Source organism: Crinia signifera, chromosome 3 (genome assembly GCF_055691185.1).
Source record: "Crinia signifera chromosome 3, ASM5569118v1, whole genome shotgun sequence".
Taxonomy (NCBI): Eukaryota; Metazoa; Chordata; class Amphibia; order Anura; family Myobatrachidae; genus Crinia; species Crinia signifera.
Window position 1 is genome coordinate 335,876,194 of NC_139219.1, and position 23,675 is coordinate 335,899,868.

At 54.5% G+C, this 23,675-nt stretch overlaps 1 protein-coding gene across 2 annotated transcripts in view; it reads left to right on the forward strand.

Moving 5' to 3' along the window:
• The window catches only part of AGBL5 (AGBL carboxypeptidase 5), a 50,566-nt gene that overhangs the window by 3,214 nt on the left and 23,677 nt on the right, over positions 1-23,675 (forward strand). For both annotated transcript variants that reach the window (XM_083178937.1, XM_083178936.1), the window contains exons 3-12: positions 551-802; positions 1,980-2,151; positions 7,122-7,288; positions 8,916-9,096; positions 9,390-9,568; positions 9,747-10,281; positions 13,709-13,878; positions 15,190-15,325; positions 17,604-17,794; positions 18,446-18,636. In XM_083178937.1, coding sequence (XP_083035063.1) covers positions 594-802; positions 1,980-2,151; positions 7,122-7,288; positions 8,916-9,096; positions 9,390-9,568; positions 9,747-10,281; positions 13,709-13,878; positions 15,190-15,325; positions 17,604-17,794; positions 18,446-18,636 — 2,131 coding nt within the window. In that variant the 5' untranslated portion in view covers positions 551-593. The remainder of the gene's footprint in view (positions 1-550; positions 803-1,979; positions 2,152-7,121; positions 7,289-8,915; positions 9,097-9,389; positions 9,569-9,746; positions 10,282-13,708; positions 13,879-15,189; positions 15,326-17,603; positions 17,795-18,445; positions 18,637-23,675) is intronic.

A 23,675-nucleotide genomic window follows, 5' to 3' on the forward strand; every position in this document is an offset into this window, starting at 1 on the left:
CACGCCGTACAGTGTACGTGCAGTGACTGGGGGGCGTCTCCCTCACGCCGTACAGTGTACGTGCAGTGACTGGGGGGCGTCTCCCTCACGCCGTACAGTGTACGTGCAGTGACTGGGGGGCGTCTCCCTCACGCCGTACAGTGTACGTGCAGTGACTGGGGGGCGTCTCCCTCACGCCGTACAGTGTATGTGCAGTGACTGGGGGGCGTCTCCCTCACGCCGTACAGTGTATGTGCAGTGACTGGGGGGCGTCTCCCTCACGCCGTGCAGTGTACGTGCAGTGACTGGGGGGCGTCTCCCTCACGCCGTGCAGTGACTGGGGGGCGTCTCCCTCATGCCGTGCAGTGTATGTGCAGTGACTGGGGGGGGGGTCTCCCTCATGCCATACAGTGTATGTGCAGTGACTGGGGGGGGCGTCTCCCTCATGCCATACAGTGTATGTGCAGTGACTGGGGGGCATCTCCCTTATGCCGTACTGTGTATGTGCAGTGACTGGGGGGTGTAGCATATCAGCTACATGTGGTGATTGTTTCCCCGCCTGTCTCCGCAGTGTCTCGGAGAATGAGCCCTCTCACCGCCGCCGTCTTCTAGTGATGGAGACCCGCTGTGGGGGCCTACTGTTCAACTCCAAGTTTGACTCTGGAAATTTGGCTCGGGTGGAGCAGGTGGAACGCTCGGATGGAGAGGGGGAGACGCAGAGCGGAAATGGCGGAATCGGCAACTTGTCCCCTATCCCGGACTACGAGTTTAATGTGTGGACCAGGCCGGACTGCGCTGAGACGGAGCACGAGAATGGAAACAGGTGCGAGGCGTGATGCGCCACAGCCAGGGAGCGGGCTAATCCCTGACATCTTGGGGGTTATTCTGGTTGATTTGAAAATCCACCGCCCCCTCCCCCCCCCCCCCCCCTCGCAGCGCGGGTTCGCCGGCACAGGCTGCAAATGGATGTTTAGCATAAACATCCATTCGTATACCGCGAGTAACCGCCCACATCTTTCGATGGTCACTGACCATGGAATTTGTGGAAGGTACTCGCATATAAAGGTAACTTTCAAGTCACTTACATATGTGTGCACGCTGGTTAGGATATGGGCGGTGATGTCAGCTGCCCGCCCCCCGCACCACTGCCTCATTACCATGAGAACGCCCCCACCCTTCTCCGCACGCCGTCTAGGGTCCTCCCCGGCATTCACACAATGTACGGACGACCAAAGGAATAAGAATAACTCCCCTTGTGCGCTGACGCCTCTCTCCCATGCTCTCATTGAGCCTGTGCGTTCTCTTGCTGCCTGCGCACCCCTGACGTTTCTCCTGTGCGTTCTCTTGCTGCCTGCGCACCCCTGACGTCTCTCCTGTGCGTGCTCTTGCTGCCTGCGCACCCCTGACGTTTCTCCTGTGCGTGCTCATGCTGCCTGCGCACACCTGACGTTTCTCCTGTGCGTGCTCATGCTGCCTGCGCACACCTGGCGTTTCTCCTGTGCGTGCTCTTGCTGCCTGCGCACCCCTGACGTTTCTCCTGTGCGTGCTCTTGCTGCCTGCGCACCCCTGACGTTTCTCCTGTGTGTGCTCTTGCTGCCTGCGCACCCCTGACGTTTCTCCTGTGCGTGCTCTTGCTGCCTGCGCGCCCCTGACGTTTCTTCTGTGCGTGCTCTTGCTGCCTGCGCACCCCTGACGTTTCTCCTGTGCGTGCTCTTGCTGCCTGCGCACCCCTGACGTTTCTCCTGTGCGTGCTCTTGCTGCCTGGGCACCCCTGACGTTTCTCCTGTGCGTGCTCTTGCTGCCTGCGCACCCCTGACGTTTCTCCTGTGCGTGCTCTTGCTGCCTGCGCACCCCTGACGTTTCTCCTGTGTGTGCTCTTGCTGCCTGCGCACCCCTGACGTTTCTCCTGTGCGTGCTCTTGCTGCCTGTGCACCGCTGACTCCTCTCTCCCGCGCTCTCAGCCAGAAATCGCCCCCTTACATCTTCCCCTCTCTCTGCAGGTCCTGGTTTTATTTCAGCGTCCGTGGAGGAGCTCCAGGAAAGCTCATTAAAATCAACATAATGAACATGAACAAGCAGAGTAAGCTGTACACCCAAGGCATGGCGCCCTTTGTCCGCACCATCCCCATCCGTTCTCGCTGGGAGCGTGTCCGGGAGCGCCCCACCTTCCAGGTACTGCACCACACACTTTGTATAGAACTTTGTTATATGTTACGGTTATATGTTATATGTTACGGTTGTGGTTGCACAGCGGTTTAATGGAAAAGCAAAAGGAGATTTAAGTTCTTAATCCTTTTCTCTGGGATCCATAGGGGACACTGGGTTTATGCTGGGGCATAGGATGTGCACCAAACTGTTAAAGCTTTGACTTTTTGGTATCCCAGGCTCCTCCCATTCGCCCCCCCCCCCCCTATACCCCACCCCCAGTTCGGAGCAGGCCCAAGGCAGGAGCACAAAGGAGAATGAAGCCTGATACACACAACCTACCACACATCAGAAATGGGTATAGAAACCAGAGACCAGACAAACCTTTGCAAGCCAGGCACATCATGGTGGACACCCTGTGTCCCCTTTGGATCTCGAAGAAAAGGATTTAGCAAGTTAAGAACATAAATCTCCTTTTCTTCTCTTCTTCATTGCGGGTCTGTAGGGATTAAGCTGGGATGATCCTCCCAAAAGTGCGTTGAGAATCCTCTGCCCACGTCAGTAGAGGTGAAGGTTTGAGAGGAATAGAATCAAAGAAACGTGTAGACGGAGGACCACTTAGCCACCTTGCATAGCTGTTCTCTGGAGGCCCCTCAGCAAGAAACCCAATATGAAACCACCAAACAATTGGAATGAGCAGTCCCCACCACTGGAGCAGGAAGTTCTGCCATAGCGTATGCATGGCACATAGTGCTTGGTAGCGGGCCAACAGCCCATTATTGTAAACCGTAAAGTACAAAAAGAGAATCCGATTTATGGTAACCCTGATGCAGTCCACATAGATCTGGAGGGCCCATACAACATCCAAAGAGGTCTCGTCCAGCAAAGAATCAGGTGATTGAAAGGCCAGGCCCACAATCTCTGGTTGACAGTCTTCCATGTGAGCCAACACTGCATTGAAAATTGTCTAAGGCCACAAAGTGACTGGACTGAAGACCCAGAAGTACCAGTGACAAGTCCAATGGAGCTGCTGGAGAAACAAACGGGGCTACCTATGATGAGGATACCCTAAATTAAAGTTAGAAAATCGGTCATCAATGCAGTCTGTTTTTGGAAAGGTACAGAAAGAGCTGAAACTTTTACCTTTAAAGAAGAAAGGCTAAGGCCCAAGTCCAGATCTGGACTTGGGGGGAATGGATCTGGGGTTATGACAGTAAGAAAAGGAAGTCTGCAAAACCTTGTGATAAAACCTCACCTAGATAGGTTTACGAGCACTCAACATGGTGCAAACAACTGACCTTGTGAACCCCTTCGCTTTTGGAATGACGTGTCCATGAGGGAAACTGAGCATACTCCCTCATGTCGAAGGTGGAGACAAGCATTGCCAGCATCCGCATGTAGGAGTGTATTGCCACCTGGCAGTGATGCAAGAACCTCCAAATCCACTCCTGAATGTCAGGCAAGAAGACCTGCTGAACCTTGGAGTCCAGCAGGGCCCCTAGGTGAAGCATCTCCCGAGATGGACTCAAAAAAGATTTCTTACAATTGATTATCCATCCATGAGATTTAAGAAGATATATTGCAAGACGGAATTGTTCCTTCAGAACCTCTGGACACTGGGCCCGGATAGGAAGATAGTCTAGGCAATAAAGAACCCTAACCCCTCGGTGCTTCCTGGGATGGAATGGCTGCTGTGACTTTTGTGAAGACACGAGAAAGTATTGAAAGACCAAATGACAAAACCCAAAATTGGAATAGCTCTTCTCAAACCGCAAACCAGAAGAAGTGCTGGTGACTGGGCCGAATAAGAACATGTAAATAGGCATCTTGGATGACTGAACAGGCTTTAAAATGCCTCCGGTTCCAGTGCTAGAATAACTGATTGCAGAGATTTCATGAAACTCGCAAGTTGAGGGTCTTGAGGTTGAGGATCAGTCAAAAGGAACTGTTAAGGATTTGGTCCGAGAGGTTGTCATAGAAGCCTGTGCTTCTCTGAGCCAAAGGGACAGGAACCGGAGGGATTTTATAGCCTGTTCAACCTTATTTGCCAAGAGAGTGAATGATATTCTGCAATGCTTCTGTTTTCCCTGGTCCACAGGATGACCTGAGGGAAAACATTTGTCAGGAGTACATTTCCGGAAGGTGAGGGCGAAGCCTCGGGAGACATTTTCCCATAGCCAGGGTCCAGTGTCTCCCAGGTAGGAGGCCGCTTTCCCTGATATGGACCACTAGGGGCAACTAATCCATATGGGAACCAGAAGGTCTCTCCCAGGGCATCTGCCCAGTGACCAGTAGCCTTAGCCACCCAAGCAGATGCCAGAGTCTGAAGCACGGTAGCACCTGTGTGTAGGAATGGTCTCCAGTTTCCTATACATTTGATCGTTCAGAGAATTGCATATGGTATGGGAAGGGTAGAGCTCTTACTCAGATGGGTAATTTGAGCCCAATAAGGAGAGGAGACTCCCACTTAGAGCCTGATCCAGACCTGCTTTGAAAGACCAAATGACAACACCCTAAATTGGAAGTGGTTTTCTCGAACCAGAGGAAATGCTAGTCTCACGCCCCCAGACGCCAGCAGGGTGCTGCTTGCTGCCTTCGGGACGACTGCTCGTGCATGCGCACTGCGTGGTTATTTGATAATCGCCTGTGCTGTGAATTCGTAGTCCGGCTAGCTGGTCTGCATGACCCCCTTAGTACATTCTTCACCAGTGAGTGTAATTATGCTCCCAGGGGCTGCTGGGGGATCTCATGGGGTGCTAAAAAAAAAAGGTCCGAATTTTTTTTTTTTTTTTATAATTTATTTTATTTTATGTGCTGCACATTAAGATCTCACAGGAGCGCGCATCGGACCCGATCAGATGTCAAACACATCTGATCTGGTCAGTTTTCAATCTATCGGGCCGGTCCATCGGAATCGGTTGAAAAGCGGCAAAAAATGATCTTTTCTGTGTATCGGCACTTCTAGGGAAATCTACCATTTTAATCACTATATTTACCTGTGACTGGGATTCCTTCTGGGCAGAGAAGGTCCCAACGTTGGTAGTAACGGATAAACCTTCCTCCTGGTCTAATGCGTAACCAAACTGGGGAGTATAGTTTATTCCTCTCTGGGTGGTTTACATTTGGAAACATGGCACCTATTCAGCATCTATAGGAAGTAGGTGGACACCTGCGCTAAACCCTGCACTGCGTCGCAGAAGGAATTCCTCCATGGCGGTTGGGAAGCGGGTGGGTGCAGTGTAGAGAACATAACCATGACAGGCTGGGCCCCTATAGTAGGGAGATGAGCATTTGTGTTGTCAGACGATCAAGCAGCCCAAACCGGCTCCTGGACAGAAGCTGTGGCAGGGACCTGTGGCTGTGTACCGGATACAGAGACCACCCTGGACCAGATCCTGCAAGGAAAGACTACACCTGTACCTAACACAGGAGCACGCACCTCCTTCGGTGTTTTCATCTGAGAAGAACCAATATTCCTGGCAAACCCCACACTGCGCTTTAGAGGGCCAGTAGGGGGCACCATCGGTGGTCTTCCACACCAGAGGATAAAAGCCGCCCCAACGCGGTTCACTCCAAGCAGGGAGACGCATTACCTGTTTCCCATGGTGTGCGGCCTCGGTTTGGTCCCCGGTGTGCTGTGGAGGGTCCAGCGAAAATGCTGACCCACTCGCCAGTGCAGAGGCCAACAGCGCCAGGGGTTGGTGGAGAGGCACCAAACGGAAACTGCCCTTCCTGGGGATGGGGTGCAGGAGAGAAGGGGTTGGCAGGAAGTCAAAGCTGTCACTTTTTGGTGCCCAGTACTATGCTGGTATCCGGACTCATGATAAATTGACTTTAGGCAAGGGTCAAGAGGTCAAAAATAGCACGGTTATATATGAAATCTGCCCCTAGCCCGCATGAAGTGGATGGTCTTACCCGGTGATGGTGGGCATTATGCCATGATTCCACCATCAGTATATGGCAGGAAGAGGCTCCTGTCCTGGCACATAGTAGGGATGGCAATAGTGCAATTGGCCATCGATAGTGTAAAACTATTATTTTTACCTATCGATGGTCATCCATTTTTTTTGGGACTGATTGGCCTGAGAGCAGTGGCGTTAACTTTAAATTTTGTTCCCCTGCCAAAATGTTTGTAGCCACCCCCCATGGCATTTTGTTAAGACAAGTTCTTTCCTTTTAAATCAAGTAATTTATAGTGTGTGTGTATATATATATATATATATATATATATATATATATATATATATATATATATATATATATATATATATATATATATATATATATATATATATATATATATATATATACTTCTATCTATCTCTGTATCTCTATTAGAACAATAAGTGTGAGGACTGGGGTGGGCCTGTTCCCTCTCACTGCTGGCTTCCCAGCTCCTCTCCAGCATGTGACGTCACAAGCAGCAGCAGAGAGATGGACTAGAAGACACTGCTGCTAGCCGGCTTCCCATCCCCTCCGACGCATCTCAGGCTGCCCCTACCCATTTGTGCACAGCAGCCAATAGCCAGCCGGCTCTGTGTACAGTTCACTTCAGACTGTGGGCAGGGATTTTGTTTCATGGCCGCGCCCGCACCTCGGCTGACTCATCCTCCGGTGCTCTGCTCAGCCTAAGCCAACGGGGCAAACAGCAGTGCTGCGGCAGGCATGTCCGTGCGTCTGCCGGGTGGGTACCGGCGCCCACACAGATTCAACTGTCGCTCACTCCCCAAGCAGCAGTAGGGTCTGCCTTACTGTAGTTACGCCACTGCCTGAGGGCCAATCAAAACATGGGGGCGGAGCTAAGCTCCATGTCCCAACACTTTGAAAATAAAAAACTGTTTTGTTGTGCCATTGATGGAGTGAAACCATCTGGTTCTCCCAATCGATGGCAAAAGTATTCGACATCGGCCATAAACCATCAATTAATTTGAATTAATGGTCGATGGCCATCCCTAGCGCAGAGCAGGGTGCTTACAGCCTGTCTGATCTCCTTGCAGATGGTGGACAACCAGTTTGTCCTGTCCTTTGTCCACCGCTTCCTGGAGTGCCGCGGAGCCACCACCTACTTCGCCTTCTGCTTCCCCTTCTCTTATGAGGATAGTCAGGAGATGCTGGCCGGACTGGACGACCGCTTCACCGACTGTAGGCTCATGTCTCCCGGCAGGTACATCACCCGCAGCTGGTGCTGGCGCTGATTACGTTACTGTTAGTGAGTGTAATAGACTGTAGTGTCCAGACGGCCCTCATCTGCTGGTACACCGGTATCCGCCAACCAGGAACCCGTGCCGCGTCTGCCCTTCTCTTTCTCTTTCTCTTCTCTTCCCCCCCCCCCCCCCCCTGTGCATCAGCGGGGCAGGCAGCGATATGATTGGCGCACCATCTCAGCACAGCGCTATGTGTATGTATGTGTGTCAGCACCAGCTGGCAGGCAGCGATATGATTGGCCCACCATCTCAGCACAGCGCTATGTGTATGTATGTGTGTCAGCACCAGCGGGGCAGGCAGCGATCTGATTGGCCCACCATCTCAGCACAGCGCTATGTGTATGTATGTGTTTCAGCACCAGCGGGGCAGGCAGCGATCTGATTGGCGCACCATCTCAGCACAGCGCTATGTGTATGCCGTGTGTCAGCGCCAGCGGGGCAGGCAGCGATATGATTGGCGCACCATCTCAGCACAGCGCTATGTGTATGTATGTGTGTCAGCGCCAGCTGGCAGGCAGCGATATGATTGGCGCACCATCTCAGCACAGCGCTATGTGTATGTATGTGTGTCAGCACCAGCTGGTAGGCAGCGATATGATTGGCGCACCATCTCAGCACAGCGCTATGTGTATGTATGTGTGTCAGCACCAGCTGGTAGGCAGCGATATGATTGGCCCACCATCTCAGCACAGCGCTATGTGTATGTATGTGTGTCAGCACCAGCGGGGCAGGCAGCGATATGATTGGCGCACCATCTCAGCACAGCGCTATGTGTATGTATGTGTGTCAGCGCCAGCGGGGCAGGCAGCGATCTGATTGGCCCACCATCTCAGCACAGCGCTATGTGTATGTATGTGTGTCAGCGTCAGCGGGGTAGGCAGCGATATGATTGGCGCACCATCTCAGCACAGCGCTATGTGTATGTATGTGTGTCAGCACCAGCTGGCAGGCAGCGATATGATTGGCGCACCATCTCAGCACAGCGCTATGTGTATGTATGTGTGTCAGCGCCAGCGGGGCAGGCAGCGATCTGATTGGCCCACCATCTCAGCACAGCGCTATGTGTATGTATGTGTGTCAGCGCCAGCTGGCAGGCAGCGATATGATTGGCGCACCATCTCAGCACAGCGCTATGTGTATGTATGTGTGTCAGCGCCAGCGGGGCAGGCAGCGATATGATTGGCACACCATCTCAGCACAGCTCTATGTGTATGTATGTGTGTCAGCGCCAGCTGGCAGGCAGCGATATAATTGGAGCACCATCTCAGCACAGCGCTGTGTGTATGTATGTGTGTCAGCACCAGCGGGGCAGGCAGCGATCTGATTGGCGCACCATCTCAGCACAGCGCTGTGTGTATGTATGTGTGTCAGCACCAGCGGGGCAGGCAGCGATATGATTGGCGCACCATCTCAGCACAGCGCTGTGTGTATGTATGTCTGTCAGCACCAGCGGGGCAGGCAGCGATATGATTGGCGCACCATCTCAGCACAGCGCTGTGTGTATGTATGTGTGTCAGCACCAGCTGGCAGGCAGCGATATGATTGGCGCACCATCTCAGTACAGCGCTGTGTGTATCCTGTCTCCAGCTGTTCCCCAGACGCCATCTACTATCACCGGGAGCTGCTGTGTCACTCCCTGGAGAGGCTCCGTGTGGACCTTCTCACCATCACCTCCTGCCATGATATGATGGAGGAACGGGAGCCCCGGCTGGACAAGCTCTTCCCTGACCGCTCCAATCCCCGGCCTTACCGCTTCAGCAGGAAGAGGGTGAGTGCCAGCTCCTTGCCCCAGGTATGGATAGAGGGTGGTTTCCCGGTGACAATGGCCCACATAGGATGGCCGTATACTTATGTGGTTCTCCACAAGATCCTTATTATACAGTAGAGAACATGATTCCTGTGTGCAGGTATACACCACCACATCTGCAGAACAGAGCAGGTGGAGTAGGGTGTGCCTTTGCCAGGCTCTGTTCTAGTGTATGGGCTTGGGTAGGGCATTATGTTGTAAGGAAATAAGCCCCATAGTCTGAGCCATATCGCTGAGATCTGTCGTCCTTGCAGGTGTTTTTCCTGAGCAGCCGCGTTCACCCCGGGGAGACGCCATCCAGCTTTGTCTTCAACGGCTTCCTGGAGTTCATCCTGAGGCGGGACGACCCCCGAGCCGCCGCGCTGAGACGGATGTACGTCTTCAAGCTCATCCCAATGCTGAACCCTGACGGCGTGGTGCGAGGACATTACAGGTGAGCCAGTGCTTTGCGCGTGGCATTGCAGGTGTCACCACCTCTGTGGTCTGTCTCGTTGTACCTGCCTCTGATAACTGTCCCTGGCATTGTTCTCTTATACAGTCTGGTGCTGGCTGTACCCCCTCGCCCTTACTACCTAATTGTTCTGTAATCGGATTGTTCCTTCCCATTACAGAACTGATACCAGAGGCGTCAACTTAAACCGACAGTATCTGAACCCAGACTTTGAGCTTCACCCATCGGTCTATGCTGCTAAATCCGTCCTCCTCTACCACCATGTACATAACCGCGTGGTCGGGCCGCTGGATCCTGACTGGAGGAACTCCGCGTCACCCTCCGCCCTTCGGGCAAAGACCACAAACTGTTCCCCCTCACAGGCCGCACCCGAGGACTCCTTGTCCGACATGGAGAAGACCAACAACCTGTTGAACAGTTTAGATAGAGAAGGTCTTTACCTCACCTCTCAGGGCATCCTGCCTGAGCTCCAGGACTTCTTCAGGGAACAGGAAGTTCTGATTTCTGGGTCAGATGGTAGAGATGAAGTGGGCGGACTGTGTGGGAATCGGTGGGACGCCGGTCAGCCCGTGGAGACCACACCTCCCATCCCTCCTCGGGAAAGTGGCATTGCCTTCTACGTAGACTTACACGGCCACGCTTCCAAGAGAGGCTGCTTTATGTATGGGAACTACTCCACGGAGGAGGACGACCAGGTGACGGTGACTTGTCTATCGGGTCTGTCCCTCAACCACCTGCCGCTAACTCCTTGTTTTGCCTTGTTCCGCTTTGTCATTAGGGAGGGATAGACAATGGTCAGACACTAGTATGGGTACAGGTGACTCTTCCCAAGTCCTCATTGTGATAGGTCAGGTGTTAAACGTGTTGTCTCCTGCATGATAGCGCATTGTGTTGCTGCAGTGTAGTCTCCCTGCCGGGTGTTGTATTGGGGTGTATTCCCGACAGATCCCGTCCGTCCGGATACCAGCTACATCCCACGGGCAGAGCATCATGCCCTGTGTGATAATGGCTTTTATGTGGCGTTACCGGTTCTACCGCTTGCCGTGGTCCCCTGAGGCAGCCCCTCCCCGCACACGGTAATCTGCTGTTATGCAGCGCCATGCTACCCTGCTCCGCATTTGTGGACTGCAGGAAATGTCACCAGATTTATGCAGATCGTCACCCTCCATAGAACCAGGAATGACGTATACTCTTGTCTGGGTGTGTTGCCCAATGTAGGGGGCGATATAGCCAGCAATGCGGCGGTTAGGGGTAAGTGGGGTAGCTAGGTCGCAGGACACCTGGCAGATATTGTTCTGTTGGCACGGGGTGGGCATATTGTACAGATGTGATGACGGGCACGTGCTGGCAGGCTGGTCTCAGCCGCTGGCTGCTCCTGGGGTGGGCATATTGTACAGATGTAGTGACGGGATGACGGGCACGTGCTGGCAGGCTGGTCTCAGCCGCTGGCTGCTCCTGGGGTGGGCATATTGTACAGATGTAGTGTCGGGATGACGGGCGCGTGCTGGCAGTCTGGTCTCAGCCGCTGGCTGCTCCTGGGGTGGGCATATTGTACAGATGTAGTGTCGGGAGGACGGGCACGTGCTGGCAGTCTGGTCTCAGCCGCTGGCTGCTCCTGGGTTGGGCATATTATACAGATGTAGTCTTGGAATGACGGGCGCGTGCTGGCAGTCTGATTGGTCTCAGCCGCTGGCTGCTCCTGGGGTGGGCATATTGTACAGATGTAGTGACGGGATGACAGGCACGTGCTGGCAGTCTGGTCTCAGCCGCTGGCTGCTCCTGGGGTGGGCATATTGTACAGATGTAGTGTCGGGATGACGGGCACGTGCTGGCAGTCTGGTCTCAGCCGCTGCTTGCTCCTGGGGTGGGCATATTGTACAGATGTAGTGTCGGGATGACGGGCACGTGCTGGCAGTCTGGTCTCAGCCGCTGGTTGCTCCTGGGGTGGGCATATTGTACAGATGTAGTGTCGGGATGACGGGCACGTGCTGGCAGTCTGGTCTCAGCCGCTGGCTGCTCCTGGGGTGGGCATATTGTACAGATGAAGTCTTGGGATGACGGGCGCGTGCTGGCAGTCTGGTCTCAGCCGCTGGCTGCTCCTGGGGTGGGCATATTGTACAGATGTAGTGTCGGGATGGCGGGCACGTGCTGGCAGTCTGATTGGTCTCAGCCGCTGCTTGCTCCTGGGGTGGGCATATTGTACAGATGTAGTGTCGGGATGACGGGCACGTGCTGGCAGTCTGGTCTCAGCCGCTGGCTGCTCCTGGGGTGGGCATATTGTACAGATGTAGTGTCGGGATGACGGGCGCGTGCTGGCAGTCTGGTCTCAGCCGCTGGCTGCTCCTGGGGTGGGCACATTGTACAGATGTAGTGTCGGGATGACTGGCACGTGCTGGCAGTCTGGTCTCAGCCGCTGGCTGCTCCCGGGGTGGGCATATTGTACAGATGTAGTGTCGGGATGACGGGCACGTGCTGGCAGTCTGGTCTCAGCCGCTGGTTGCTCCTGGGGTGGGCACATTGTACAGATGTAGTCTCGGGATGATGGGCACGTGCTGGCAGTCTGGTCTCAGCCGCTGGCTGCTCCTGGGGTGGGCATATTGTACAGATGTAGTGTCGGGATGACGGGCACGTGCTGGCAGTCTGGTCTCAGCCGCTGGTTGCTCCTGGGGTGGGCACATTGTACAGATGTAGTGTCGGGATGACTGGCACGTGCTGGCAGTCTGGTCTCAGCCGCTGGCTGCTCCCGGGGTGGGCATATTGTACAGATGTAGTGTCGGGATGACGGGCACGTGCTGGCAGTCTGGTCTCAGCCGCTGGCTGCTCCCGGGGTGGGCATATTGTACAGATGTAGTGTCGGGATGACGGGCACGTGCTGGCAGTCTGGTCTCAGCCGCTGGCTGCTCCTGGGGTGGGCATATTGTACAGATGTAGTGTCGGGATGACGGGCACGTGCTGGCAGTCTGGTCTCAGCCGCTGGCTGCTCCTGGGGTGGGCACATTGTACAGATGTAGTGTCGGGATGACGGGCACGTGCTGGCAGTCTGGTCTCAGCCGCTGGCTGCTCCCGGGGTGGGCATATTGTACAGATGTAGTGACGGGATGACTGGCACGTGCTGGCAGTCTGGTCTCAGCCGCTGGCTGCTCCCGGGGTGGGCATATTGTACAGATGTAGTGTCGGGATGACGGGCACGTGCTGGCAGTCTGGTCTCAGCCGCTGGCTGCTCCTGGGTTGGGCACATTGTACAGATGTAGTGTCGGGATGACGGGCACGTGCTGGCAGTCTGGTCTCAGCCGCTGGCTGCTCCTGGGGTGGGCACATTGTACAGATGTAGTGTCGGGATGACGGGCACGTGCTGGCAGTCTGGTCTCAGCCGCTGGCTGCTCCCGGGGTGGGCACATTGTACAGATGTAGTGTCGGGATGACGGGCACGTGCTGGCAGTCTGGTCTCAGCCGCTGGCTGCTCCCGGGGTGGGCATATTGTACAGATGTAGTGTCGGGATGACGGGCGCGTGCTGGCAGTCTGGTCTCAGCCGCTGGCTGCTCCTGGGGTGGGCATATTGTACAGATGTAGTGTCGGGATGACGGGCGCGTGCTGGCAGTCTGGTCTCAGCCGCTGGCTGCTCCCGGGGTGGGCATATTGTACAGATGTAGTGTCGGGATGACGGGCGCGTGCTGGCAGTCTGGTCTCAGCCGCTGGCTGCTCCTGGGGTGGGCATGTTGTACAGATGTAGTGTCGGGATGACGGGCGAGTGCTGGCAGTCTGGTCTCAGCCGCTGGCTGCTCCCGGGGTGGGCATATTGTACAGATGTAGTGTCGGGATGACGGGGCGTGCTGGCAGTCTGGTCTCAGCCGCTGGCTGCTCCTGGGGTGGGCATATTGTACAGATGTAGTGTCGGGATGACGGGCGCGTGCTGGCAGTCTGGTCTCAGCCGCTGGCTGCTCCTGGGGTGTGGACACACGTCCAGATGCCTGGATCTGTCGTATTATTGGGTACTTGCGGCTCTGTACATACGTTGTTCATAGTATTAGGGCGCACTGCTGTTTGTGGGTAACTTCATCCTGGTCTGTGTCATCTATAAGTAGAGCAGATATTTCCTCCTCTTGACCATTTGTTCCTCTCAGGTGGAGAACATGCTGTACCCCAAACTTATCTCCCTGAACTCCGCACACTTCGACTTCATGGGGTGCAACTTCTCCGAGAAGAACATGTATGCCAAGGACAAGAGAGACGGCCAGTCCAAGGAGGGCAGTGGGCGGGTGGCCATACACAAAGCCACGGGGATCATCCACAGGTAACGTGGCACAGGGTACAGTCACATGAGGGGAAACGTGGTGGGCCTGTGATAATCTGTGGGATGGGCAACACCTTACACTGTACTGTACTATGGGTTATACTCTGTGCTGTACTATGGGTTATACTCTGTACTGTACTATCGGTTACACTCTGTGCTGTACACAAGCTGCTGTGTGACTGTGGGTTATACTCTGTGCTGTACCGCAGCTGCTGGGTGACTGTGGGTTATACTCTGTGCTTTACTGCAGCTGCTGTGTGACTGTGTTATACTCTGTACTGTACTATGGGTTATACTCTGTGCTGTATGGCAGCTGCTGGGTGACTGTGGGTTATACTCTGTGCTGTATGGCAGCTGCTGGGTGACTGTGGGTTATACTCTGTACTGTACTATGGGTTATACTCTGTGCTGTACTGTACTATGGGTTATACTCTGTGCTGTATGGCAGCTGCTGGGTGACTGTGGGTTATACTCTGTGCTGTACGGCAGCTGCTGGGTGACTGTGGGTTATACTCTGTGCTGTACAGTACTATGGATTATACTCTGTTCTGTACAACAGCTGCTGCGTGACTATGGGTTATACTCTGTGCTGTACTGTACCATGGGTTATACTCTGTGCTGTACCGCAGCTGCTGGGTGACTGTGGGTTATACTCTGTGCTGTACCGCAGCTGCTGGGTGACTGTGGGTTATACTCTGTTCTGTACAACAGCTGCTGCGTGACTATGGGTTATACTCTGTGCTGTACTGTACTATGGGTTATACTCTGTGCTGTACCGCAGCTGCTGGGTGACTGTGGGTTATACTCTGTTCTGTACAACAGCTGCTGCGTGACTATGGGTTATACTCTGTGCTGTACTGTACCATGGGTTATACTTTGTTTGGTGACTGTGGGTTATACTCTGTGCTGTACTGTACTATGGGTTATACGCCGTGCTGTACCGCAGCTGCTGGGTGACTGTGGGTTATACTCTGTTCTGTACAACAGCTGCTGCGTGTCTATGGGTTATACTCTGTGCTGTACTGTACTATGGGGTATACTCTGTGCTGTACTGTACCATGGGTTATACTTTGTTTGGTGACTGTGGGTTATACTCTGTGCTGTACTGTACTATGGGTTATACTTTGTTTGGTGACTATGGGTTATACTCTGTGCTGTACTGTACTATGGGTTATACTCTGTGCTGTACTGTACCATGGGTTATACTTTGTTTGGTGACTGTGGGTTATACTCTGTGCTGTACTGTACTATGGGTTATACGCCGTGCTGTACCGCAGCTGCTGGGTGAATGTCCTGTGTCTTCTCTTGCAGTTACACACTGGAGTGTAATTACAACACTGGCCGCTGTGTTAATACCGTCCCTGTGGCATGTCATGACAATGGTCGAGCCAGCCCCCCGCCACCTCCCGCATTCCCACCCAAGTACACCACTAACTTATTCGAGCAGGTGAGTTCCCATTCTCCTGGTTATTGGTGCATTCTGAGTGAGTACACACGTCATACTGTCCTGGCAGAGAGCAGGTCCCGGCAGAGAGAAGGACATGGCAGTGCTGGCAGAGAGCCGGCAGTGGGAGAGAGCAGGTCCTGGCAGAGTGCCGGCAGTGGGAGAGAGCAGGTCCTCGGAGAGAGCCGGCAGTGGGAGAGAGCAGGTCCTCGGAGAGAGCCAGCAGTGGGAGAGAGCAGGTCCTGGCAGAGCCGGCATTGGCAGGCAGCAGGTCCTGGCAGTGCTTGCAGAGAGCAGGTCCTGGCAGAGCCGGAGTGGGAGAGAGCCAACAGTGGGAGAGAGCAGGTCCTGGCAGAGAGCCGGCAGTGGGAGAGAGCGGGTCCTGGCAGAGAGCCGGCAGTTGGAGAGAGCGGTCCTGGCAGAGAGCCGGCAGTGGGAGAGAGCGGCGGGTCCTGGCAGAGAGCCGGCAGTGGGAGAGAGCGGCGGGTCCTGGCAGAGAGCCGGCAGTGGGAGAGAGCGGCGGGTCCTGGCAGAGAGCCGGCAGTGGGAGAGAGCGGCGGGTCCTGGCAGAGAGCCGGCAGTGGGAGAGAGCGGCGGGTCCTGGCAGAGAGACGGCAGTGGGAGAGAGCGGCGGGTCCTGGCAGAGAGCCGGCAGTGGGAGAGAGCGGCGGGTCCTGGCAGAGAGCCGGCAGTGGGAGAGAGCGGCGGGTCCTGGCAGAGAGCCGGCAGTGGGAGAGAGCGGCGGGTCCTGGCAGAGAGCCGGCAGTGGGAGAGAGCGGCGGGTCCTGGCAGAGAGCCGGCAGTGGGAGAGAGCGGCGGGTCCTGGCAGAGTGCCGGCAGTGGGAGAGAGCGGCGGGTCCTGGCAGAGTGCCGGCAGTGGGAGAGAGCGGCGGGTCCTGGCAGAGTGCCGGCAGTGGGAGAGAGCGGCGGGTCCTGGCAGAGTGCCGGCAGTGGGAGAGAGCGGGTCCTGGCAGAGTGCCGGCAGTGGGAGAGAGCGGGTCCTGGCAGAGTGCCGGCAGTGGGAGAGAGCGGGTCCTGGCAGAGTGCCGGCAGTGGGAGAGAGCGGGTCCTGGCAGAGTGCCGGCAGTGGGAGAGAGCGGGTCCTGGCAGAGTGCCGGCAGTGGGAGAGAGCGGGTCCTGGCAGAGTGCCGGCAGTGGGAGAGAGCGGGTCCTGGCAGAGTGCCGGCAGTGGGAGAGAGCGGGTCCTGGCAGAGTGCCGGCAGTGGGAGAGAGCGGGTCCTGGCAGAGTGCCGGCAGTGGGAGAGAGCGGGTCCTGGCAGAGTGCCGGCAGTGGGAGAGAGCGGGTCCTGTCCTGGCAGAGAGCCGGCAGTGGGAGAGAGCGGGTCCTGGCAGAGTGCCGGCAGTGGGAGAGAGCGGGTCCTGGCAGAGTGCCGGCAGTGGGAGAGAGCGGGTCCTGGCAGAGTGCCGGCAGTGGCAGAGAGCGGGTCCTGGCAGAGTGCCGGCAGTGGCAGAGAGCGGGTCCTGGCAGAGTGCCGGCAGTGGCAGAGAGCGGGTCCTGGCAGAGTGCCGGCAGTGGCAGAGAGCGGGTCCTGGCAGAGTGCCGGCAGTGGCAGAGAGCGGGTCCTGGCAGAGTGCCGGCAGTGGCAGAGAGCGGGTCCTGGCAGAGTGCCGGCAGTGGCAGAGAGCGGGTCCTGGCAGAGTGCCGGCAGTGGCAGAGAGCGGGTCCTGGCAGAGAGAAGGCAATGGAGACATCAGAGGAATAACCTATTAGCGTTGTGTCAGGCGTGTGTGCTGCTGAGGATTGTTTTTGCCTCGCTGTATAGTACTAGTAAGGCTGTGCCCTGCACACCACCCTCAGACATGCCCTGCACACCACCCTCTATGCAAAGCAAATGTTTGTTACCCTCTAAAGAAAGTGGAGGGAGGTTAGGGTAGTTCCAGCCACCCATGTGAGCAGGCCGGGGTTCGCTGTATGGTAATGTTGAATACCCGTCTGCGGTACGTCATAGAGATGAGGAGATCCGTAATCCTGTCCAGTCTCCACATCACGCTGCTGTGGCGATTATTACAGGAGAGGTCACATAGTATAATGCTGCCATGGTCGGTCCCTCTGTTGTGATCCTGTTGGACTCCTTGGGACATTTCTCCCGCTCTCCCTCCGCATTATTGACCGGAGACTTCTTCCTGGATAAGCAGGATGAGACCTCTCTCTTAGCTGCAGCCTCTTGGCCCATGAAGGGGCCCCTGTATACGTGGGATACATGTCGTGCGTTGGTGGCTACCATTGTTGTTATACATGAGTCCGTTCCCTCACCACCAGGTTGGAAGAGCTACCGCCATCGCAGCGCTGGATTTGGAAGAGAACAACCCATGGCCCCGACTTATAATGTCCGAGTACAACAATCTTTCCAACTTGCGGGCTTGGATGCTGAAGCATGTACGTAACACTAAAGCAGTCATCAGTGGGGGATCCAAGAAGAAAAGCACCAAGGTTCCACCCAAGCCATGCAAGTAAGTGACCTCTACAGTGTCCTTGGTTCCAAAATAACCCCAAACCCCCCCTCCCCCCCCCATAACATAACAAAAATGGTCACCAAGTTAAGGTGTCCCTCATCTCAGCAGCCTTGTAACCGGGCTGTGTGCCCCATCACATGATACTTACCTGGTGACCGGGCTGAGGTGCCCCCCATCACAGGGCCACTTCCTGGTCTTGAGCTGAGGTTTCTCAATCACAGGGCTGGTTCCTGGTCACTGAGCTGAGGTGTCCCCATCACAGAGCTGTTATCTGGTTACTGAGCTGAGGTGTCCCAATCACAGGGACATTTCCTGGTCACCGAGCTGAGGTGCCACCAATCACAGGGACATTTCCTGGTCACCGAGCTGAGGTGCCACCAATCACAGGGACATTTCCTGGTCACCGAGCTGAGGTGCCACCAATCACAGGGCTGTTTCCTGGTCACCGAGCTGAGATATCCCTCTCAGAGAGCTATTATCTGGTCACCGAGCTGAGGTGTCCCAATCACAGGACCGTTTCCTGGTCACCGAGCTGAGGTGCCCCCAATCACAGGGCTGTTATCTGGTTACCAGCCTGAGGTCCCGGCCCCCCTTCTTGAATGCAGCCGTCAGCCCATGTCCGTTCTCATCCTATTCTGTCTCTTCCAGCTACAGTTTCGCTCCATCCTCGTTACTGGAGAACAGCATAACCAGGACGAGGAGTTACAGCAATGGGACCACCAGCAGCAGCAGCCAGCAGAACTCTCCCCAGACCAAACCCTCCCCCAGCTTTACCTTTGTCTGTTCCAGCAGCAGCAGCCCTCCGAAAGGCAGCCATCGGCTCCTGGGACCAGTGAGAGGTAAGATGAGCTCTGTGCAGTGCTGGCACCCCGTCATCACCCGTTTAGGGTACATCTGGCATTGGTGGTACCAGCAGAGCTGAAGAGCAGCCTCACTCCGCCCCCATACCTCAACAATGTGATGTTGCTGTTCTTTCTTGGACTTGTCATTCAGTAACTGATCACGTTCCGCTCAGAGGTGGTTTGGTTGGTTGTAACCCAGAGTAACGGAATTGGTGCCGCCTGGCAGCACATTGATGTGTCACCTCCATCCAGTCTTCTACACCTTGCACGTTGCGCAGGTGGCCAGCAGGGGGAGCTGCTTCTAGCTGTGCGTCTGGTGCCTTCTCTCTTGTTGTGGTATATATGGTCGACAGTGATTAGTTCGACACCTAAGAATGTCAACATACACAAGCCAAATGTCAACATGGATATGGTCGACAGGAACATATTGACACAGGGTTTTCCACCATTTTTTTTTCTATGTTGACATAGGTTGAAATGGACACTGTGTAAGTGTCCGGCGTTCCCTCGCATGGCACGCTGCGCCTGTACACTATTGTTTTCTCCCTATATGCCCACTGGGACAGTAAGGTGTGAGCAAGTCGGTGTGTTGACCTTCTCCTTTGTTAGGGAATGATACGTTCCTAGATAAATAAGGACAATCCTCTTCTCCAAAAATTGAGGAGACTCTGTATTAGTAAGAGGAACGTGCGGTCTTTTGTCTTGCTGTATGCTTTGACATCTGTTTTGGAGAAGAGGATCGTCCTTATTTATCTAGGAACGTATCATTCCCTAACCAGGCGCCAGCGGAGGGAACACTCCACTTTGTGTTTTGTTTTCATTTGTTAGAGGTGTAGGGTCACCACTGTGGTTGTACCCACCGTAGGCTGCCGGGCACACACACAGATTTTATTTTGTTTCTATTTCCATTTGCTTTTCCTGTGTTGTTCATGTCAACCTTGGATGCCCGTCCCTGTCACCTGTGCTGGGCGTCCCCGTCCCCCGTGTAACATGGACCCCAATTAGTGTAACGCGTACTCTCAATAGACTTGCCATGCTTTGGCTCGGTGCCCTGCTACGCTTGGCACACTATTATATACTCCCTTTATGCCAACATCAAGGGTAAAGTAACAACAAGGTGGTTTGAAAAAAAATCATGTCGGCTTTTGACCCTGTCGACCTATTGCATGTCAACCTTTTGGTATAGACCTATTGACTGTCTATGTAGACACTAGATCTACCAGCCAGAAGTAATATGGGATATACTGCAGCTCTGCAAAGTGCTTTATAAATGTAACGGTACTGTAATCCAGTCTGTGTGTGTAGTAAGTGTATCCCTGTAGGTGGATGTGTGTGTTACCCCGCTGTGTAACAGAACTGTAATCCAGTCTGTGAGTATAGTAAGTGTATCCCTGTAGGTGTATGTGTGCTACCCCTCTGTGTAACGGAACTGTAATCCAGTCTGTGAGTATAGTAAGTGTATCCCTGTAGGTGGATGTGTGTGTTACCCCGCTGTGTAACGGAACTGTAATCCAGTCTGTGAGTATAGTAAGTGTATCCCTGTAGGTGGATGTGTGTGTTACCCCGCTGTGTAACGGAACTGTAATCCAGTCTGTGAGTATAGTAAGTGTATCCCTGTAGGTGGATGTGTGTGCTACCCCGCTGTGTAACGGAACTGTAATCCAGTCTGTGAGTATAGTAAGTGTATCCCTGTAGGTGGATGTGTGTGCTACCCCTCTGTGTAACGGAACTGTAATCCAGTCTGTGAGTATAGTAAGTGTATCCCTGTAGGGGGATTGTGTGTGCTACCCCTCTGTGTAACGGAACTGTAATCCAGTCTGTGAGTATAGTAAGTGTATCCCTGTAGGTGGATGTGTGTGCTACACCTCTGTGTAACGGAACTGTAATCCAGTCTGTGAGTATAGTAAGTGTATCCCTGTAGGTGGATGTGTGTGCTACCCCTCTGTGTAACGGAACTGTAATCCAGTCTGTGAGTATAGTAAGTGTATCCCTGTAGGTAAATGTGTGTGTTACCCCGCTGTGTAACGGAACTGTAATCCAGTCTGTGTGTGTAGTAAGTGTATCCCTGTAGGTGGATATGTGTGTTACCCCGCTGTGTAACGGAACTGTAATCCAGTCTGTGAGTATAGTAAGTGTATCCCTGTAGGTGGATGTGTGTGTTACCCCGCTGTGTAACGGAACTGTAATCCAGTCTGTGTGTGTGTAGTAAGTGTATCCCTGTAGGTGGATGTGTGTGTTACCCCGCTGTGTAACGGAAGTGTAATCCAGTCTGTGAGTATAGTAAGTGTATCCCTGTAGGTGTATGTGTGTTACACCTCTGTGTAACGGAAGTGTAATCCAGTCTGTGAGTATAGTAAGTGTATCCCTGTAGGGGGATGTGTGTGCTACCCCGCTGTGTAACGGAACTGTAATCCAGTCTGTGAGTATAGTAAGTGTATCCCTGTAGGTGTATGTGTGTTACACCTCTGTGTAACGGAACTGTAATCCAGTCTGTGAGTATAGTAAGTGTATCCCTGTAGGGGGATGTGTGTGCTACCCCGCTGTGTAACGGAACTGTAATCCAGTCTGTGAGTATAGTAAGTGTATCCCTGTAGGTGGATATGTGTGTTACCCCGCTGTGTAACGGAACTGTAATCCAGTCTGTGAGTATAGTAAGTGTATCCCTGTAGGTGGATATGTGTGTTACCCCTCTGTGTAACGCAGGGCTCGACAATTACCGGGCACCAGGTCGCAACGTCGACCATATTCTGCTTCCTGGCAACCAAATTTTTAGCAGGGAGGGAGGAAGCAGAATCTGGTCGTCGGCAGCCCGACCACCCATCTCCCCCGTCCTGTCAGGTCAGCGGCAGCGCGGTCCCTGAGCCCCACCCCGTGTTCGCGGCGGCAGCAGAACACCTTTTTAAAATACACTTGATCCTGACTCCTGCAGGAGCCAATAGAAGTCCCCAGTGCCACCACTGCCTCATCCAATCGCTGCAGGGCGACCTGAGACCTCTGACCTTCCTTCCCTGCAGTGCGTCATCCTGACAGGCGCTGGGCACCTTGTACCCGCAGAGCCGCTTTGCCTCCGGATTCTCCCACTGTGTGGATCAGAGAGGGAGACAGCGGCTACTACCCACAAATCAAACAGGGGTCTTTCCCCCAGCACCGCAGCCGCACCTCTACTGGCAGCCGCACCTCTGCTCTCCAGGGCACCGTGCACTGAGCCACCACTGCTTCTTGCTGCTGGACAAGCCCAGCTTCCAGCATGCAACCCCTGGGCAGAAAGGGCAAGTTACCCCTGGGCAGAAAGGGCAGTCTAGCTATGTACCATGGGGCTGGGGATGTGGCATTAGCTATGTACCATGGGGATGGGGCATTAGCTATGTACCATGGGGCTGGCGATGGGGCATTAGCTATGTACCATGGCGATGGGGCATTAGCTATGTACCATGGCGATGGGGCATTAGCTATGTACCATGGGGCTGGGGATGTGGCATTAGCTATGTACCATGGCGATGGGGCATTAGCTATGTACCATGGCGATGGGGCATTAGCTATGTACCATGGGGATGGGGCATTAGCTATGTACCATGGGGCTGGCGATGGGGCATTAGCTATGTACCATGGCGATGGGGCATTAGCTATGTACCATGGGGCTGGGGATGTGGCATTAGCTATGTACCATGGCGATGGGGCATTAGCTATGTACCATGGCGATGGGGCATTAGCTATGTACCATGGCGATGGGGATGTGGCATTAGCTATGTACCATGGCGATGGGGCATTAGCTATGTACCATGGGGATGGGGCATTAGCTATGTACCATGGCGATGGGGCATTAGCTATGTACCATGGCGATGGGGCATTAGCTATGTACCATGGCGATGGGGCATTAGCTATGTACCATGGCGATGGGGCATTAGCTATGTACCATGGCGATGGGGCATTAGCTATGTACCATGGGGCTGGCGATGGGGCATTAGCTATGTACCATGGCGATGGGGCATTAGCTATGTACCATGGCGATGGGGCATTAGCTATGTACCATGGCGATGGGGCATTAGCTATGTACCATGGCGATGGGGCATTAGCTATGTACCATGGCGATGGGGCATTAGCTATGTACCATGGCGATGGGGCATTAGCTATGTACCATGGCGATGGGGCATTAGCTATGTACCATGGCGATGGGGCACTAGCTATGTACCATGGGGCTGGGGATGGGGCATTAGCTATGTACCATGGCGATGGGGCATCAGCTATGTACCATGGCGATGGGGCATTAGCTATGTACCATGGGGCTGGGGCCGGGGCATTAGCTATGTACCATGGGGCTGGGGATGGGGCATTAGCTATGTACCATGGGGCTGGGGATGGGGCATTAGCTATGTACCATGGGGCCGGGGATGGGGCATTAGCTATGTACCATGGGGCCGGGGATGGGGCATTAGCTATGTACCATGGGGCCGGGGATGGGGCATTAGCTATGTACCATGGGGCCGGGGATGGGGCATTAGCTATGTACCATGGGGCCGGGGATGGGGCATTAGCTATGTACCATGGGGCCGGGGATGGGGCATTAGCTATGTACCATGGGGCCGGGGATGGGGCATTAGCTATGTACCATGGGGCCGGGGATGGGGCATTAGCTATGTACCATGGGGCCGGGGATGGGGCATTAGCTATGTACCATGGGGCCGGGGATGGGGCATTAGCTATGTACCATGGGGCCGGGGATGGGGCATTAGCTATGTACCATGGGGCCGGGGATGGGGCATTAGCTATGTACCATGGGGCCGGGGATGGGGCATTAGCTATGTACCATGGGGCCGGGGATGGGGCATTAGCTATGTACCATGGGGCCGGGGCATTAGCTATGTACCATGGGGCTGGGGATGGGGCATTAGCTATGTACCATGGGGCTGGGGATGGGGCATTAGCTATGTACCATGGGGCTGGGGCATTAGCTATGTACCATGGGGCTGGGGATGGGGCATTAGGACATTGCTCGCATCAGGCCCTTTCTCTCACAGAGTGCAACTAAGCTGATCATC